This window comes from Mesitornis unicolor, unplaced genomic scaffold, assembly GCF_000695765.1.
Source record: "Mesitornis unicolor isolate BGI_N332 unplaced genomic scaffold, ASM69576v1 scaffold30771, whole genome shotgun sequence".
In the NCBI taxonomy this organism is placed as follows: Eukaryota; Metazoa; Chordata; class Aves; order Mesitornithiformes; family Mesitornithidae; genus Mesitornis; species Mesitornis unicolor.
This window is the reverse complement of record NW_010162251.1, coordinates 9,097-29,791: the sequence shown is the minus strand read 5'-3', so window position 1 is coordinate 29,791 and position 20,695 is coordinate 9,097. Positions and strand designations below refer to the sequence as shown.

Below are 20,695 nucleotides of genomic sequence, written 5' to 3'. Positions count from 1 at the left end.
CCCTAACATACTTTTTAAAATTGTGTTCTACTTTTTGTTAATCAATACTTGGTATTAGTTCTTAGAGGTTTCTATGGCAAAAAAAAAATAAAAGAAATTTAATTCTAAAGATGGGTGTAGCGTGTTTCTTTTTCAAGACAACTTAACTTCCACAGTCTGAGATGCCCAGTGGTGTGCAGCTTCCTTTTCCAGGTCTCTGGGAGAAGCAGGGGAGCTGTTTTTATTTGGAGCTTGGGTTTTTTTTGGTGGTTTTGTTTGTTCAGTTTTTGTTTTGGTGGAGCACTTTCCAAGAAAGCAAATTAGCTGCAAAACTCCACTGTGTATTGTGAGCTGAAGGCTGTGATACACACTGACTCTGAGAACAGGCAGAGTTGCTGTGGACCAGTCTGTCCAACCACTACTATCATTGCAAACGGGCTAGAAATTAAGAAACACACAGCTAGTGCCCAGTGCAATGCATTTCAGCTAATTCATGGTTAGGGCTCCTCTTCTTACCGCATTGCTGACCAGTTATGATTTGGAACAGCTGGATTGTTGGTGAACCACAGCTAACACGGAGAAAATCAGTTACTTCATGTAGACTTCTTACTACAGACATGGAATGCACTTTAGTAAGTAACACATCAAATGGTGTTTTAGATGCCTTTATCACAGGGCTTCCACCTACTTCGTCTAACATCGAGGGCAGCTGACATCAGGACAGAATTAGGGCCAAAGTAACGTCGTAAACATGACAGCAAGAAAATGACACACTGACACTGCACTGTCTGGATTATTCACCTCTGTGTTAAGCAAAAAGTCAGCAGCAATAACTTCACCATAACTGAAGTCAGGGCACCCTGTTACATGGGTACAACTGCAGAATTAGGAAGTGTGGGGGCATCTAGGGCTTCAAAAAAAAAAGAGCTAAAAAAAGGTATTTCTGGCTAATCCTAGTAGAAACACTAGTTTTGAATACAGCATATACAGGGTTTGGTTTAGTTGTTGGGGTTTTTTTGGACTTTTTTTAAAATGCATGATGCTGTTATACTGGAATTCCTCAACTAACATTAAAGATGTTTGTAAAACAGGCAAGTTGCCAAAATGTAGAATGCAATTTATAAATGTTTACAAAAGTCACACAATTTTATTTTACTTTGGTAAAGTAATAAAAGGGTACATATGAGTCACAATCTTGACATTCTCATAAGAAATGATGAATACAGTGCGGAATGTTCATGTGCATTAAATGCTCAGTTTTACTCAAGCAGAAGGAAACAGGTAATGCAACAGAAAATCCCACCGGTAATTTTTAAAATTGTGAAAATGGACTTGTCCTTTTATAGCGAATTTAAAGCAGCAATGTAATTTTTGCTTAAATACTCCTTAGGAAAAAAAATGACAATTTGGATAATTTCTTAAATTTAGTATTTGTCAACTCAAAACCAATGACAATTATTTCCTAATTGTTTCTTTGCCACTGTTATGGTCCTCTCATGAGCTTTAGTCCTGTCCTGTAGCATCCCCTAGTCCTTCTAGCCCCATTTCGCTGACAGGCACAAGTGGCAGAGGATGTTTGTCAGGAGCGGGACAGGACCAATAGCTTTTATTTCAAAGACGTGGCAATAAATTTTTTCATATTAAATTAATGTGCCCTTCTGATTCTAGTTTTGTTGGGAGTTCCATCAGAAGTATTGTCTATCTTGAACGTTCCCACAATCTCTTTATCAAGATTTAATTCAGTAAAATGTAATATAAAATGGATGAAGCCCTAGTATATAAATATATTTCCAGTACGCAAATTTATAGGAGCTGCACTTCAACAATCTATAGTAAAACAAAATATCACCAGGATATGTTCTGCATACACTACTGCTTTAAATCCCATGAGTTGTATTCCTTTCTCCAGCTGTTTATTTTTCTTTGTTACTGGAGAGAAGTTACACTTCCTTCTGGATAAACACTGTCATCCTAAATATACCGACTAGTATTTGACAGTGGAAATGATAAGGTTAACACATAGCCTAGCCTAAAGGCTTTGCAAATGCATAGGATTAAAACCAGCATTATGAAGTGTGGGTGTACTTTGAAAAGTGAGATCAGAGACTTCAGTGTTTAGTTTCCATTTTGACTTTTTTTTCTTTTTTCGACTGGAAGTAGAGAGATGCCACAGTTTCAAATCCAACTTAGTCCCCCCACTCCTAGCACATATTCCACTTTTATATTCTAAAAGCCAGATTTAGCGCTTAGGTACCTTTTGTCTGCATCAGTTGAAAGTAAAGGCAGACCATGGAGGATTAGGATCAACGACCTGATGCCAGGGAAATGAAATCTTTAGGAAGTAAGGAGTAAGATGTCAATACCTTGTTTTTATCCCTGAAGGAAGCAGCTGAGAATGCTCAGGCTGAGCAGCTCAGACCTGAACGCTGTCATCTGAAATCACTTCCTGGAGTAGAACCACACTTTACAGGACAGTGTGTCACATAACAAAGCTGACCTTCTTTTGTTATGCAGGATGCATGCAAAATCTGTTGGAATCTAGATCAATTGGCACAGTCATCAGCTGAAGATTAAATGAAAGTCACAACAATAATTGCGAATTCCTACCAGTTTCATCCTATATCACAGGGTGCTGAATTTTATCCATGTGAGACTTACATCTTGGAGAATGAGTAGTGGATATTCCTTGTGAGCAGCCCATAATACAGCTACTAAAACACTGGTTATTCAAGGTGCTGATTCAGTCCATTAAAAACGTTAAAAGTACAAGCCAAAAGAAAAATTCCAAATGAAACGGAAGGGAAAGAAAATAATAATCTTTTCACTGCACAGTTTCAGTGACTTGTGGACAATTTCTGATGCTCTTTATTGGAATACAAGGAAGATTTAGGCAGTGCAACCACCCAGACTGTTTGACTTCAGCATTACTTGCACGGAATTCAGAGAAAGACAACTGCATTTCAACTTCTATCTTAAGAAGCATCCTGAAATAAAACAGCTTGCCAATTAAAGCTTTTCCCCTTAAAAAAGCAATATTCCAATTGTTTTGCTAGACATACCTGAAAATATCCTATGATGTTCTCTCTTTTCATTAGTGCTGAAGTTTGAGACATGGTTCCCCCACAATTTTTCCAGTGCGCAGGCTGTAACCAACAAGTGATGTGAGCTAGGTTCTGCCGCCCCAAAAAAATCCCAGCAACTGGAGCCCCAAGGCCAAACAAAACAGGCGTCAAGTCGAGCCACCTGCAAGCACCCTCACCTTAAACAGATTGATGCTCTGCGGCAACTGTCGATCTTGGCTACCCTTACTTCAGCTTGGCACAAGATGGAGTAAGGCAGGCCAAAATCTATCAGCTGTGTTGCATTGCTTTATTAAAAACCAAGGACTACATGAACCTCACAGTAAAACAAGGAGGCTGGAATTTAGGTCACCTGCTGCTCACCGACACTGCAAAACATCAGCCGCACATCCCCTTCCTCATGCTCCACTGTTTAACCTCTGAAATAAGTCTCGCAAGAAAGAACAGTCCAATCAAATATTTGTATTTGCAATTATCTTCTATATCTATTCTGCTCCCTCCCACAGTAAAATATCAATACAAAATGTTCACAATTATTTCAATAGCAACTTATTTTTTTCTTTTGCATGTTCTTCACGGTGTATAAGGTGGTGGCTTTTCAAAAGGTGGAAAATACGGTGGCGAGTAACGAGGTGGCGCATTAGAGGACCACATATAGCTGGGAGATGGCGACATTGACTGGGGGTCATCCGAGAGGCCAGAAGGAGTAGAGGCTGGAAACATGCTGGAATGCTGCAGGGAGACAGCAAGGAGGGTAATGTAACCACTTCTTCATGTAAAGCACCCTGGCAAAGTGACACTGTTCCCAAGCAGTGCAAAATTAACATTTCAAGGCTCACTTCTGCAAAATCCAAGTATACACAAGTAAGTATTCAAATAACTTGTTACGTTCAAGGTAAGCACAGCTTGTAACAGTTTTGCATAGTGAGACTCCTTAGACCTAAAACTGAAGAAGTATTTTAAAATAAATAAAAATAAAAATTCTCTTATCACTTCTGTGTGTCTGCTGCATTTCACAGAGGTTGGACAACTGAAACCTGATGAGTCTCTCTCAGATCTTGGGTTTCACACAACACCCAGTAGCAACAATGAACAGGCTGCAGTTAGTTTCTTTTTACACTACTTTTTCCTCTTCATCACAAATAAAATAAACCTGGAAATTAATGATAACAAAGAAATTTAATTCTTCAGTAAGTAAAATACTTAAGAGGGTGGAAAAATAAATTTTGTGCATGCCTGAAGATCAACTTCTGCTCCCCAAAATACCTTTGTTATAAAAAATACTTTAGGTCTAAAGCCTTGAGTCACATGGTGCTGGCACCGTCAGAGACCAGCGTACAAGCTGTGTTCTGCCCAAAACCAGCCCAGACAAACAGGTGAAATACAGATACTTGTGTTTGCTCCTCTGTCCACCAGTATGCCCTGGTTTTAACCCAAGAGCCACACAGCGCCCTGCGCTGCTGCTGGCCATATGCAGAGCGAGCAACGTTGGAGGGCACTCGGCCACACCGTGCACCCCTTCACCACCCTTCGGCTGCAGGCACGGGTCGCAAATCCCAGATGTGCCTGACTGAAGGCCCAGGCAGAGACAGAAGCGTGAGGAGGATTTTGCACCGTGCTGCAAGCGGCACAGATGTGCATGCCGAGGGACCCGCGCCAGGGGTGGCAAGGCTGAGCTGTGTGCAGTGGTTACCATGCACAGGGTGGGAGGTGACCACATGATTTTACCTTGGTGGTGGACAGATGATGGACTCTGCAGTAATTGCAGGCTATTTTCAAACAGCATCTTTTTTGTGTCACTCCCCTAACACCAACCTGTGACACTTTATTAAGTGGATATATAGACCATGAAAGCCCAGCCTGCTCACTGAGGACTTCACAGAAAGCCATACAAACCATTTCTGTTTCAAGTAACGCAACAGCTCTTCCATCGATCCCCAAACTACAAAGATGTTTGGAAGGGCACTGCTGCAGTGACATGGCAGCAGCACCCGTCAGCAAACGCAGCCCTGGGTTTTCACCATTACAAAGAGCCTGTGCCAGGTTGCCACAGCCATGAGAGCTGTCGGAGAGCTGCTGTGGCTGCAAGCAAGCCTGGCTCGCACTGACTGCAGGCAGCAGCCTGGCTTTGTTAACGAAACAAAGCGCCTTTCCTCCTGCCTCGTTCCCATCATGGCACACTGCAAATGCCTACTGCCTTCCTCACCACGACCAGCTGGGTAGAGTGTCATTAGCCATGGCACAAGCAGTTGCAGCTGCAACACCCTTCACCTTGTGCTCCTCCAAAAGTCAGAGAGCTGGGTCTGCTGTTTCAGAACTGTGTGTGAAAGCCAGGCTCTTGCAGGGGCACAGGCTTCCTTAGACATTCTGAAGTGTTTTATTTCCCCTGAGAGAGATGTATGGGATGAGTGGGTGTGCTGGTTTTCAGCTGGGATGGAATTAATTTTCTTTTATAGTAGCCTGGGATAATTTAATTTTCCTCATAGCAGGTAGTATAAGACCTATGTTTTAGATTTGTGTTTAGAATAATATGATAACACACTGATGTTTTAGTTGCTGTCAAGCAATGTTTACATTAAGACAAGGACTGTCCTTGTCCTCACAGCTTCTTTTAGGAAGAAAGCTTTGAAAAGGAAGCTGGGAGGAGACACAGCCCAGACAGCAGACCCAAACTACCCAAAGAGATATTCGATGCCGTTAGACATCATGCTCAATATATAAACTGGGGTAAGTTTGCTGGGGGTATGCAATCACCACTCGGGGACTGGGGGCATCAGTCAGCAGGTGGTGAGCAGTTACATAATTATTCCCCCTCTTGGTTCTGCTCTCTCTTGCTATTTTGCTGTCTTCGTTATCATTATAATTTAATATTATTACTATTATTTTATTTTACTTTTATTTCAATCACTAAACTGTTCTTATCTCAACCCATGAGTTTTCTTATCTTTTTCCTCCAATACTTGTCCCCTGTCTCACTGGGGAGGTGGGGGTGTGAGTGAGCGGGGATGCATGGTGCTCAGTTGCTGGCTGGGTTAAACTGCAGTAGTGGGAAGCACTGACTTGGCCAACTCTTGCACCAGAGGGAGTGCAGCCTTCGAAAGGGATTTGAGAGGCAAGGCTGGGCTTGATCCATGTGCTGTAGGATGGCAGGGGAGAAGGTGTTCGGGTGGCACAGACACTGCTCAGGTCAGAGTAGAGCTCAAGGCAAGAGAGAGTCTCCACAACCAGAAGCCTCAGCCAATGCTTTCATGCAGGCCCTCAATTTCCATGAAGATAAACAACGCTGAGACTTGGAATTGAATCTGACAAAGAGACTTGGATATTTTAAATGTAGATTACCTCAATTTATGCCCAGCTTTTGTGCTGGCTCCTAAGCCAACACCTGTGCTCACAGCAGTGAGACACAGACTCATCCATCTGGCTGAGCTGTAAGTGACAGCAGAACCCCAGCAGTACTTCTAGTCGAAAAGCAGGGCAAATCCACTCATGCTGAGCTCTCTGCAGGCACTATGGCTGCAGTACAGGCAAACCCAGAGTTAAACAGCGTTTAGTACCAGCTGAGTGGCTGAGAAGAGTACTTTGCAGCAGCAATCGGTTTGGTATGTGCTGAGGTTGGCATTTTTGTAACTGTAAAGTTATACAGCACTAGTGACTGTCCAAGGCTGCGTAAATCACAAAAACTAGTCACTGATCTACATAAATAAGTCCTAGAAATTCTGATCTAAGTGTTCAAATATTTCTAGGGAGCCCTAACAACAGTGTTGTCTCGTGGCACTAGCAGTAAAGGCAGAAAGGTTTAGATTGACGTTATCTCTAATGCATGACTTTGATGAGGAGATGGTGGCTATCACAGAGCACGCCTCTTAGTTGACGTCCAAGACCTTAAGCTCTTGTTAATAAAAAAAGTCGCCAGCCCTGATGGCTGCACAGAAAATGCATGATGTGTTAACATCACCACTGTGGTAAAATCCACCCGACGGAAGAGCTGAGGAGGAAACGACCTCATCTGCTTCAACAAGTGAAAGCTGATGTTGACAGCAAGGTTCACATGAAATCACTGTTTCAAACACCACAGCTCCATAACTCAGAAGAGGAAGGGATGCATTACAGCAGAGGTGATGTCTGCAGAGACCGTCCTTAGACCAGCTGAAGTGTGTGGAAAAAAACATACAACAGAATAGCTTTTCAGTCAGCGTGTGTCTTCAGGAGCTCAAATAGCTCGTGTCCAAAACCTCATCTGTTTTCCTCAGACATAGTAGTTGGCCTAATAAAAACTAGCACCTGAACACCTTGCTTTGCCTCTGTCCTCAGAGCACTGCAGGTGCCAGAGACAATGCCTGCTTTTGATGTACCCTCTACTAGTGAGCGGCAGGGGAGGCAGGCAGCAGGTTCTGTTGTTTTCTCTTCAAGGACTCTGCCTTAGTAAGTGAGAGCACTGTCAAGGACCAATGCCTAGTAGGAAAAATTTGGTATTGTCTGCAGGAACAGGAAAATTAAACTGTGTGAATGATGGGAAGACAGGCTTCCAGAGTTCTGCAGACCAGCTGGATTTAACCTTGCCGCTAAACATGAAAACATCCTGTAACCTTCCCTACCTGAAAGTCGTACGCAGAGTAGGGAGGCAGGTGAGGAGTGCTGTGGTAGCAGGTGTTGTAAGATGTCACCTGTGGCCTTGAGTAGTAGGACACTGAAGGGTGTGCATTTTCAACCGTACAATTCAGCGTAGGGAGGGAAGGAGTCTGTTAAAACAAAAGGAAGATAATTTCAGGCTTCTAATCAAGACACAGAAGACTGCCAGCTGAATGAAAGCAGAAATGACTGGAAGGAGCACTGTGTGTCTTTAGAGCTCAACTCTGCTAACAACTGGCAACCTGGTTCCCTCTTAGGCAGCAGGTAAGTCCTGAGGTCATTTCATTCCTCAGCCACCTATTGTTTCCTCTCAGATTACACAAGCTAGCAATAGCTCAGTGCACCCCAGTACTCAAACAACTGTTTAGATTGCACCTTCACAAGTAGGAGAAAAAAAATCCATGAATTCTGATTACTCTGTTATTCAGTGCATTTTTGAGATCAGCATATTTAAACTCCTCTAGTACTGTTGTTCACAGACACTTCTATACATCTTTTTTTTGCAGAGGTTTACAGGCTGTCTGGTGCAGATCAAATCTCAAAAGGCCATGATGTACAGTTGGGAATGCATCTCCTGTTTTGTTCAGCAAGATCTTGGTGAGTGTGAAAAGAGTGTAGGGAAGTTCAAAGTTCTGAAACAAGGCATCCTTAATGCAGGGCCCAAGATTTGTTTGTAAGAAAAAAATTATTGCCAGGACAACAAACATTCTTTTCTGGGTGTCTCACTTTGTATTATTCTGAATGAGTAACAAGAGACTGAAAAAGCCCTCAAATTTATCTGCTGAATGTTCAGTTCTCCCCATTGGTCTGTCCTTTGCAGAACAAAACTGTATGGAAGGTAACAGGCAGCCCGGTTAAGTGAGGGTATTTCAAAACTCACATTGTCAGAGCAGCATTTTTCTCATTATCTGAAGTTTGCAATCTATCACCTGGTTTTGGACCCCAGTTCACCCTAAAGTTCAGATTCTGCACCATAAAGAAAATGGATGGAGAGTTTCAGCCTAACATGGCTGCTTAAACAGTCTGTAAAGCTCAGAACCCTGCTACTGCTATATAATCAACAATTCATAAACAACCGCCACACATTTCCTTGTAGAAGGTCAATGCTATGAAAAGGAAGATAAATTTTTAAGGAAGAGCTTATTTTCCTTCTTGCTGGTGTTGCCAAGACCTCTTGAGAAGGTTCCTTTAGAAAACACAATCTCCCAATTCTGTTCAACTTTTCTAATTGTGTTCAGATGGTGACACCAGATCAGAAAATAATTTCTGCTTTCTCCTTACAGTTATTTCATGCCCTTCTTTTCAGCCTGATTTTTGAGATGCACGGACCATTAGCATTTAAATACCAATAGCTGTTTTCATGATTATTTTTAAAAGGCAATTTGCCTGATTTGTGTTGTTTAATGCACAGAGAAATTGGTACCATCTTACCATGTCTTTAAAGCCTCCAAGTATGGCCGCTGTAATGATCCCTAGGAACAGCCCCACTATGTTCAGAATCGTTGCCGACCAAAGCAAGTGGTAAAGGTGGATGATGTCCTGGCAGCTGCTGACATCAATGTATTCATAGTAACCTCCAGAAATCTCTACTCTGCTAAATGAGAAGAAAAAAAAAAAGGATTAAAAAATGCACCACGTATCATAAAACCCAAGCATTTCTGCTGGACAGTAAAATGCGTTCTGCAATTTAATGACAGCCAAGACATAACTACCAAGGGAGCGGGGATAAAGCCTGCTAGATCATAGAATCATAGATCATTTAGGTTGGAAAAGACCTTTAAGATATTGAGTCCAACCATTAACATAACACTGCCAAGGCCACCACTAAACCAAGCCCCTAAGCGACACATCTACCTGTCTTTTAAACACCTCCAGGGATGGTGACTCCACCACTTTCCTGGGCAGCCCGTTTCAATGCTTGACACGCCTTTTAGTGAAGAAGTTTTTCCTAATATCTAATCTAAACCTCCTCTGGTGCAACCTGAGGCTGTTTCCTCTTGTCCTATCACTTGCTACTCGGGAAAAGAGACTGACACCCACCTCACTACAACCTCCTTTCAGGGAGCTGAAGAGAGCGATAAGACCTCCATCCCCTTTTCTCCAGACTAAACAATTGGTAGCATTTGGGCTTAAAGTTACTATTTTTAAGTAAACCAAATAAATATTTAGCAGAAATATAGTACAATAATTACATTACAAATCTTGTAGTGTAAAATTCTGACTTACAAAATGCCTATGATTCAGGAAAATGCTTCCTATATTGTTGGTATATAGTCCACCCTTGCTTGCAATACGCCAGACAGGCATAAGGCTGCCAAGAAAGAATGAATGAAGAAGAGCCTTGCCCAGTAGTGTGTGGTTTGATGAGGAGGATATGTAGGCCAAGGACATGTGGACAAAAAAAAAATTGCCTTTTGGGGGCTCTGCGTTGGCAGGGAACTGATGGTCTGCTGAGAGCTGTGCCCAGAAGTGCCAGAGAAATCTCTGTTTCTTCTCAAACTGTGGGTGCTCCAGAAGAGGTGGACATTCTGTGTGACCCAGCCAAAGAGTCAGGCTAGACGAGTGCTAGACCCTGGTGAAACAGCCAAGAGCTAGGGAATGCCAAGTGATAACAGTGTTGACAGACTGTGTTGGCTAAGGCTGAGAGTAACTACGTTTGCAGTCATTTAATATTGTGTGTGTTCTGATTTGACTGTCTATACTTGTTGGTAAGCAATCCAATGCTGGTGGCATCCGAGATCTCCCTGCATGACAATGGCAGAAGACAACTTGATCTGTTGTGAAACAAACAAGTCCTGCAAGGCCTGCAATTACCCAAATCACCTTCAATTCAAATCTGCCTCTTACTTCTATCATCTGAAATCTCCACAGAGATCCTGGAGGCTTCCTAAGGACAAACCAGTCTGGAGTCTCACAGGCAGGATTCTTCAGTAATGACTTCTCTCCGACTGCTGCTTGGGGCAACTGGCTGGCCACCAGATGTAGTGGGCTACAGCAAATTTCCCTTAAGGAAATATATTTATCGTGAAAACACAATACTAAGGGCTTATGTTGCTTATCTCCCAGCTCACACATGGGGTTAGGCTCAAACTGCACGAGGGCTTTTAGGAAATGGGGAAGAACAGGCTCATATTTAAGGTCAATAAGCAGGAGATCCAGGCTCAGCTCCTCAGCAGACTGCAAGGCCTGCAGGAATCTGTCTCCTTTCACAAGGACCATTCTTCTTCCCTCATTACTTAATTTTGGTTTCTTCTTTTCCTTTTTTCCATATCTCATTGTAGCAGGGCACTGCAGAAGACATTGCAACAAGACAGGGATTTCAAGCAGAACTGAGGCAGAGCGTAAGCACAGGTTGCAAAAACCTGTACGTTAGCGTGCATGACCTCTGCATAACCTGAGCACATACCATGACTGCGTTTAACAATACAACTTGTATGTACTGTTTGCAAGGGCTTGTTCCCATGGAGATGTGTGAGAGCATAAGCTCTCAGCAAGCCTTAGTGTACCACTGAGAACACTCAGCACTGTACAGGGAAGCACAGCATGTACTTATCAATGAGAAGGGGCTCGTCCAATGCTGCCACAGCTGGAGTTCCCAGCATCAGGAGGGATTAAAGACTGCAGACATTTTTTCTATAATTTAAATCCTTTACATAATATATGAGCTAACCAGCCTTGAGTGTCTCTGCCTTTCTTACTGAGATCCCAAAAGAACCAGCACCTTTGCCATGCAGAACACTTGTGTGGCACTAAGCAAGACTGAGATGGTAAAAACTGATAGAGAGGGGAAAATGGGTCAGGGGCAGGACCCTTAAAAAGCCTGACTGGGCAAAAAGAAAAAGGAAATTGAAACAAAAACAAAACCAGAAAATATACAAGTTTTTGTATTCCAATCACTTCTCTGGGGATCATTCTCTTCAGCTAGTAAAAAGGGATCATGTTCTGTAGACTGTTGAAGGAAAACACGGGCTTCACCCATCTGTAGTGCCTACCACAGAAACAAAGTCCTACAGAGACTAAGGATTACCCATCCCAGCACATGGAACCACCCTCTCCCAAAAGCAGCTTTTGATCTTCCTCCACCACAGTCAATGATTTAAGTGGGGGCCAGCCCATCTAAGTACTGCGAGAAATGCTAAGCCTGAAACAGCCCTAGGCAAGAGACAGCACTGAGGAAAAAAAAAAAATCTATTTATTAATTGCTTGCTGACACACATTAGACACTCCAAATGATACAAGCAGAGCATGCTGTAAATTAGGTTGGCTTAGGCACAGTAGTCAGATCTAATGATGGTGTGATCACTATGCAGTGGTGCTCGATCGGTAACCACCCTTCTGACTCATCCTTGCGCAGCGCTGGTACACCTTCCAGCCTCTTGTGACCAAGAAGATATTCACTGGGCACAGAGGACACTGATTTATGAACATGCAGGTGGCACCAGCATGCGAACTCTCCCCCCTGTTAGCAGGGCAGGAAATGAAACGGTGAGAAGATGAGGAAGATCAATGTCCCGGTTTTTACATCTTCAATGTTCTAAAACAAAATAAAACTCAGTGAATGAGCAGTGCCAACAGAGAAGGAAGGTGTTAGGACAAAGGACACTCGATAGAAGGAAAAACTGGTGCAGGCACCAAGCATGGAAGTAATGGAAACTCCTGCCTTCTTCATTTTTCCAGCCAGACTGTCCCAGAGCATGCTCATCTGTAGCTGGGACAGCTTTAGTGTATCTCATACACTCCTTTACTTGGTTATCTTTTGCCTGGGAGTCCCTGTGGCTAGCAAGCACAGCTCAGGATCCCTTCCCACAACAGCTGTCAGTGACCGATACTTTGCTTCTGCCCTATCCTGGCCCTTCAGACACCTGCAAACCAGCATGGCCACTGCTTGCCCTTCCCACGCCAGGAATGGTATTTTTAGCTTACTCACTTTCCACAGTTGTACAGGTCACAGCAGAAGCAGGTGTTGGTTTTTATTTTCGGCGTGCACGGTGCACGGCGCTGTGGGTGACAGACTGCCTGCGTGAATACAGAAGAAATGCATAATGCACATAAGGACATAATTGCCAAACATGGTTTCTGCTGCTATTTGGCCTGCTCTACATGTAGATTTTGCACTGGTCTCCAGATCAGCCCCAAGTAGATTTTTCTTTCCTTATCTTGCAGCACAGCTCCTACAAAGCCCACGCACTGAAATAAAGACGCACTAGACTAGAACAGACCACCATTTCCTTTCACCGTGGGGAAGTCATAGATAAGCATGGGCCTGCATGGGAAGGGGGTTATGCAACTCTTACAAGCAGCCAAGACCTTGCTGAACACTCCTCACCACACAGCAACTTAGAGCAAAGAGCTGTCAACAGGATGATACAAACAGAGCAAGAGTCCCATACTGGTGAATAACTGACTAAAGCAGCTAATTATCTGCCTGTGGGTAGTAAAACCCAAACTCACATGGATGGTCTTTGGACTGAAAAGAGAATGAACCCCACCAATGCCACCGGGTAGTACTTTGCACCTCAAGCAGGCGTTTTAATTTGGAATATGGTGGTTATTCAAAACTACTTGGGAACTTGTGAGGAAATCTCAGAAAGACTCTCAGCGCACAACAAAGGCAGCTAAAGATGTCCACACACACTGTCAGTATGGGGCAGGAACACCCATCCCCAACAGGCTTCTCTTTGGAGAAGACAATAGACAGCAGAAATGCAGGGGCTGGCATATGCTGCTCATATTCACAGAAATTATCACTGTCCGAATTCTCAACTCACCACCCTGTTCCTGTAATGAACGTGCAGCTGAGGATCTGGAGAAACCAGTGCACCATCCTCTCCCCATGCCCTCCTCTCCACCTGCTCCTTCACAAATGTGGCAGTGCCAAGCATGGAGAAATTCAGTCCCTCAGTCCTCCCTGCACCCTGCTCCCACTCCAGGCCCAGGTTCCCACGCCCAGGTTCCCATGCCCTCTTCACTTCGCAGACCTCTGGGATACCAGAACCCCTTCACAGAGACAGCACAGCCAAACCTACTCTCACCTCTGGTGGGGTGGTACTCTTGGAGTAGTATTGACACCGCCCTGCGTACAGCGGCCTCAGATCCTGCCAACAAAAAAGCACCAGGCTTAGCATTGCAGCAGAATCAAAACCAGCTAGTTGGGCTGGCTAAAGGGGCCAGGCTTTAGGAAGACCCTGCTCTCACAGCAGCACCTCATTGCAGCAGCTGTTCTGCAACATCTCCATCCACAGCAGCCCCGCACCCCAGTCCCCGCGATCCCCGGGTGATGTTTAACCCTGGTCCTTGGAGGCATGTATTTGTTGCAGCTAGCACAGGAGGAGCAGGCTCTTAAGCTGGACTTATTCAAGTGAGAGTGGCCACCCTGAATCGAATGATTCATTCCTCATCCCCCCCAGACACAACCCAGGGCTGCATGACGTGTTTCTGAGGGTTCTTCATGCTGAATCATAACATTTTCTCATTAAATTGTTGGCAAACTTGTCTTTCTGGGCTCCTGTGGGAAAGCTCTGGGGGATTACCAATGGCTCAGCCTGCAAACTGCCTGCATTAACATCTCACTTTGAGGCGGGTCCCCAGGGCAAAACTTTGGGGAAAGCGACGCTGGATGTATATCCACATCAGCAAGCCCTTCCCAGGAGCAGCTGGACTTGCTCTCTGGGCGCCTGATCAAAAGCTCAGAGTGATGGGGCAGCGGCAGGCTATGGGGGGAACGCCATGTGCCAGTGTGGCAGGAGCACGTCTCCAGCAAGATGGTAACATTCTCAGGCTGTTAGGGGGTGAAGTGAGGCCAAAAGCACGTCCGCTCATCAAAAGGCAGAAACCAGAGCCCTCATCATCCCAACTACTTGGCTCTGGCTGCCTTAGACATGCAGACATCCCTGCAGCCAGCTGGGAGGAGGTGCCAGCTCACGCCATCACCCAGCCCATGAGGTCAGCACCTAAAAACCACAGAGCAAGTCTAGGGGCTCAGACCCACGTGGCCAGGATCAGGAGCAAAAGGAGCTTCACCTTTTTTATCAAAGCTCATGCTTCACGTGCCCTTGCAAGGGCAGTCAGAGATGGCCAAGACTTCCTGATCGCATCCAGACAGACAGAGACCTCTCCTGCAGCTGAGCAGAGCTGCCCCTTGCTCTGTCAGCAAATCCTGCCCTCCAGCCGTCTTTCCACCACTCAGGGGCAGGAAAGGGGAGCCAGTTTTACAAGAAGAATAACAAGCCAGCTGACAAGGAGAGTTTCCACTCCATGGGTAATTCTGACTTCCTGAAATTATTTTCCATTCTGATCACAAATAAACCCTAAATCTGTCTTTTTAATCCCATGTTGCCAAAAAACATTTTAAAGGTCATCAAACCGCAGAGTTGCAGGACAAAAATCTGTTTGCAATTATAAATTTCAATTAATAAGTTGAAATGGAATTGTGTTTTTTCATTTCTATACTAATAACTGAACCTTTTGCACATCCCACTGTACTAGAGATTGCTCATGACAGCAGTTCATATTTTTTAAGTCATCAAATGGAAACTGAGAACCTACTGCAAGTGCTTCCTGTTTACACTGTAATGCTTTAATGAGCTTCATATCAAATTGCTCCATTCTGCTAAAACATTCAGCAGTTCAATCAGCATTAAGAACTACCTCTGCTAATATTTAAATGTCATAGATATTACTGCTCGTATATTGTCACTTGGCAATAGTTGTAAACCACATTACACTTTTGAGACTCAGTAAACACATAAAGCATACGCAAAAAAACTAAAGCAAAGTTTTAAGATCTTAATGCCTGTTGCTTATTTCAACATCCTTTTGCAAAACTGATACATTTTTCTAAAGCTTATGATTTAAAACAGCATTCAGCACATGACATACATTTAGAGGGTTTGGTGTGGCCTGATACAGAATTACAGACACCATCACTTGTTTTCCCAGAGTAAAAGCACTGCAGGACCTGTGTTTTCCTGGAAGCACTTACTATGTGTCTGGCAGCAAAGACACCATCTACTATGGCACAGCAGAACGCAGCGATAACGCCAAAGCTGATGAAGACGATCGATGCAACCAGCTGAGAAAGGAAAACAAAGCAAAGTATCATCTGCCTCTCCACAACAAAGCACTTTGTGCCCTCTCCACAAGGATACATAAACCACAGTCAATAAGCCCTCAAGCAATCAATGACCCAAACGTTTGCCCAGGCTGCAAAGACCGGTCTCATTGAAGGCGATGGGATGCACGTCTCAAAGGAGAGCGTCTTCTTCTGCAGGGCAGCAGGAGCAGTTGTGTTGTGCCAGACTGGTTTCTCTGAGGACCCGATATTGTAATGCAAGTTTTTCCATGACTCCAAAGTGCTAAACTTAGGCTGAGGATACACCTCCTCTTTTGGCCGCTGCTGCCCTTAACTCTTCCTTGGAGAGAAGGGAGGGGACTTCTCTCCTCATCCTGGAGCACTGTGGGGAGCTGCTCTTGTGAAGACTTCCCAAGCTGTAAGGGCACAGAAGACTGGGGTATGCGAACCTCTGTGGTAGGACTGTGCCTTCAGGTAATAAGACTTTCATGCAGACATAAGCACAAACCCATGAGACCAGAAAACAGGTGACCAACCTATGCCATCAGTGGTGTTCACCCACACAACAGCCTGGCTGGGCTCTTCAGTGCCAGGCTGCGGCAAGCGCAGCCCTCAGATCTCCACCTTCGGCTCAAGGAGGGAAGTCAGACAGGTCTGATCCTCTTCCACTGGCCCCATTCTTAGAATTAGGGCAAAAGCATTCAGGAGGTAAACCAGAAATACTCGAACTCCAACCCAGGTATGAGAACCAAAACCTCTACTCTCACTGCACCACTTTAAACACCACCTCTGCCAAAGTGCCTGTGCTCAGCTCAGGGAACCATGCAGGAGTGCTGACACGGCCCCTCCTTGCTTCTGAGCAGCAGCTCAGCCGCTGCCAGTGGGGTCCAGACCAGGTCATCATGCACAGAGCTCCCAATACTGATCCCAATTCCTCTCACTAAAGCACATCAGGGACATTGACAGGGCCGTGGAGGGAGGGCAAACGCAGCGTTCAGACAGGTTCACAAAGACATAGTTTGGGGAACAGCAGTTTTTCCATTTAAAGAACTGAAAGCTTGAATGGATTTTCCCTGCTGGTTTTCCACTCCAGTGATCATAGTCTTCAAGTGTTGGTCGCTGGCAACTGTTAAAAACTGCTTCTCCACTGGTCATCAGTAGCTTTGAGCAACAGTAAAAATCACCTCTAGTAGAACTACAAAAGTAACAGTTAGCTTGGCCAGCACTAACAGATACTTCAGGTCTCCTGGCACAGGGGTGCTTGCTTTAAAGCTCTGGGTCCTAAGTTTACTTACAAATCTTGGTTCCTGCCACTGCACAAGAACCCAGTTCTCAGAGGGACAAGTCAAACTCCTCAACAAATGCAAGCCAGAAGGATCCTATACATATTTTTTAAGTGTTTCAGGATTTTTAGGTTAATCACACTGTTTTCCTCTCTCTCAGTAAAAAAACAGACGTTCTTCCAGCAACATCCACATCCAGACCAGGTCAGCTTGAGCAGGAGGAGGCTCCTGGAGATGCAGGAGGGCTCACTTGGGATCATGGAATAGGTCCCTGCACAACTGCTTACTGCTCTACTGCAAATAAAAACTGCAGCAGCAGATAGAGTAGGCTGTGAAATTAACTCAGTGACCATACACATAAGTCATGGTCACCAGTAACTGTTACCAGAATATTAAATGCTGCGCCACAAAGTATTTGCAGATGGCAGCAGGTGACAAGTTTTTCAGGATCAGGTACTCCACTGGGACCCTGTTTCTGTCAGCTGCAAACAGCAGCATGTCCTCCCCACTCAGACTCACACCATCCCCACATCTGGATCCAAGCTTGCACTTGATCCATTACAGCTCCCACACTGTTCCACCACCACAACCAGTGAAACCACACAATGGGAGAAGGCACAGTTTATCACAGTCTTGGTGGAACAAATGGGTTTTATAGCTTAGGTTATTTTGTAGCAAGTTTAGTTCTTCTTCTGTACTGTCCTTTGTTTCATACATACATGAAAGAGGATATTCTCCCTAAATAGCATGACCATTGGAAATAGAAAGTGAGCCAAACACTAAATATATACAAATAGGGCATTTGTCAGCCACCTCTGCTTGCAGATAGGAGCAGCTAATATGGTTATTTAAAATAATACAAGGTTAATGATGACACTTTCATAAAAGCCCTACTAGGATACAAAGATCTGATGTTAGAAACGGGTTTGCTCACTTTATTTACAGTTTACTCTCTCAGCTGGAGAAAGAAAAGCCTGAAAACCAAACACTGAGAATTTGATAAAGAAAATCAAACAGCAAATAAAATCATACAAATTAATTTTAAAAATCCCACAGTTTCCAACTAATCTCAGGATTTACCAACAAGATTTTTATTTGGGGTTGACAATACTGTTATTGTAGCAAGCAGAAGTCCTTCTCAAGAGCCATATGGTATTAGTGATTGGCCTTCACTCGTCTAATTCCTGTCAAAGTCAGCCACCCAGAGTAGCATTTGGACAAGAAAAGACAAACTGGGTTTGTATAGTGCAGGAACCACGATGCAGGAGTGTCCTGTGCTGAGCTTCCCTTTAGGCCATGGTCCAGCGACACATGGGCTGTGAAGCTGTCGGCTATTACTTTTCCATGGCATGCATGACTGTCACAAAGGAATGTAAAACACTGACTCCTCACTTGAAAACTGCTGAGTGGGCAGCTCAGGTGCAAGTCAGAGCTGTCTGCAGGGCGAGCAGTACAGGCAGTGCTGCTGGCTCTTCCTGGGGGGCAAAAGCTCTCCCTTACTTTGCCAAGTGGGAAGTACAGACGCACAGCATGAGAGCCAATACACTTGCGTGGGAAAAATGAGAGGTCTTCTCCTGTTGCCAGGGTGGAGAGAAGTGAGGGGTGCTGCTCCAGGTTAGCTCTCCCCGTCAGCCATGCTGGCCTGCTCGACCCCTCATGCTCCCCAGCCAGCTTATGGGCAGAAACACGCACAACAACATGGCAGAAGTTGCTTTTAGCTCTTCCTGCCACCACTGAGGAACAACCGCATAACAAGCAACACCAAGACTGCCTTTTAGCAAACCAGGACACCGAGGAAGTTCACAGAAGAGAGGAGAAAAAACAATTCTGCACTGCCAGTGGTATTGTAGAAACATGCAATGGACAAAGCTGCCACTGTAAAGTGCTCCTGGGCAAGGAGGAGACATAACTAAAGCACAGGGACAGTAAGTGACAGCTACTGTATGTCCTCTCTGCAGTCAGAGCAGAGGCACGCTAGCTGCCAACCAAGGCAGCAGTGACACAATCCCTGCAAAGGTGAGTCACGCATGCTTTTTAGGACACAAAACGGTAGAGACATGAAAAGAATAAACATGAACTACCCAGGGTTCTTCAGAATAAACAAACAAGGCAAGTCAGAGCCATGCTGCCACTAATGGCACTCCTGTGAAGAATGCAGGACTGGCATAATGTGGTTATTGCTCAACCAGACCCTGGCACACTGCTAATAACACGATGAGCAAGAGGCTTGGAAAGCCTGCTAGGACAGAAAGAACGGGACATGCTGCTCTCACAGAGCCAGGGTGAAAACAACAAAAAATATCCAGTGGGAAACCCAGCTACCCTGCACCCTATCTGGCTGTGGGAAAGGCAGCTCTCCTCTCCTGCAGGCTCTGCCTCACCCTCGCCCTCCTGCTCTGAAGGGAGCACACCACATGCAAAGCAAAGGGCAAGGCAGCCCAGCCCAGCCCAGCCTCTGGATTACGACAAGCAGGAATTTTTCCCAGCTCCCTCTGCAGCTTGGCAAACACGCGTTAGCCTCACAAGTCCTGCTAATCTGATCCCACAGCCTCTCTGCAGAGGCAGCTCCATCCCTGCAAAAGCAGGCAGCAGCGCTGGGACAGGCTGCAGGGACAGTAGGATCCCCCCTGCCCCTCTGCAGCCACATACGAGGAAGGCTGGAGGGATCTCGCTGCCAGAGCATGGGGCAACCATCTGTGCTTCTGTGCATCTGCTCTGCTTCCCAGGTCCCCAACCGCTGCTCTACAGCATGCAAAGTTTCTTGGTTTTCCTTCCTACTTGAAGAGGTATTTGGCAACAAGGACCAGCAACACACATGTTAATCAGCAGCACTGGAGAAGTTGCTTGCTTTTCAGTTACACTGGTCTTCATGCTTTTTGCCTTGTCAATATCTCGAGTGACTTATTCTCTAGATTTATCTAGAGCAGAGAGCTCTGAGCACTCCTGTCCTCAGGAAGGACTTTCTGCTGCACCCTCTAAGGGCTTTCAGGCTGGCTCATACACCGCCTGCTTGATCTTCTTTATCCTTTGCTTAGAATAGAAAGTGGCCCAAACCAATTTTTGCAGAGCTCCAAACCTCTAAGAATGTATTTTTAAAAATTTAAAATAAATTTATTTTGTTTGTTATTTACCATTTTATGTATCACATACTGTGACAGCTCAACAGAAAAGGTGCCAGCCATGAGCCTGTGAAGACTACCCTTAAAACCCCAAACGCTCAATTTCAAGCCCTTTAGAAAAAACCCACTGAGTTCAATGAGACCGTGCATAGTCACTTTGTGCTTCCCTGAGCATTTTTTTTATTATTACTTAAAAAGATCAGGATTAACAGCCTTGTTCTCCAGGGCTGCCAGAAACCACCTCTGGTTCTCAAGAGGTATGCAGCACTATCCTGGAAGAGATAGGAAAACCAGTAATACTCTTTATATACAAAATTTCCGTTACTGTTATTTTTCACAAAGAAGTTTTTATCATGAACTTACCATTTGCCTTTTGTTTTCTATCAAGTTTGATCCAATTATTCCAAGAAACGACCCAAAACCAAGCTGGAAAACAACATATTGTTAGCATTTAGTTTGGGACAGTATCCAATATATTTTACACACAGACAGAACACAGTTAAATCCAGAAGCAGCAAAAGAACATACTGTGGA

General features: G+C 44.6%; 1 protein-coding gene across 1 annotated transcript in view; it reads right to left on the bottom strand.

Moving 5' to 3' along the window:
• Window positions 1-3,358: 3,358 nt before the first annotated feature.
• The window catches only part of TMEM255A (transmembrane protein 255A), a gene marked incomplete at its 5' end in the record, with an annotated part of 22,410 nt that continues 5,073 nt past the window's right edge, over window positions 3,359-20,695 (bottom strand). The window contains 7 exons of the mRNA XM_010193573.1: window positions 3,359-3,791; window positions 7,655-7,798; window positions 9,120-9,282; window positions 12,616-12,700; window positions 13,711-13,783; window positions 15,670-15,759; window positions 20,525-20,587. Of these exons, the coding sequence (XP_010191875.1) occupies window positions 3,633-3,791; window positions 7,655-7,798; window positions 9,120-9,282; window positions 12,616-12,700; window positions 13,711-13,783; window positions 15,670-15,759; window positions 20,525-20,587 (777 nt within the window). The remainder of the gene's footprint in view (window positions 3,792-7,654; window positions 7,799-9,119; window positions 9,283-12,615; window positions 12,701-13,710; window positions 13,784-15,669; window positions 15,760-20,524; window positions 20,588-20,695) is intronic.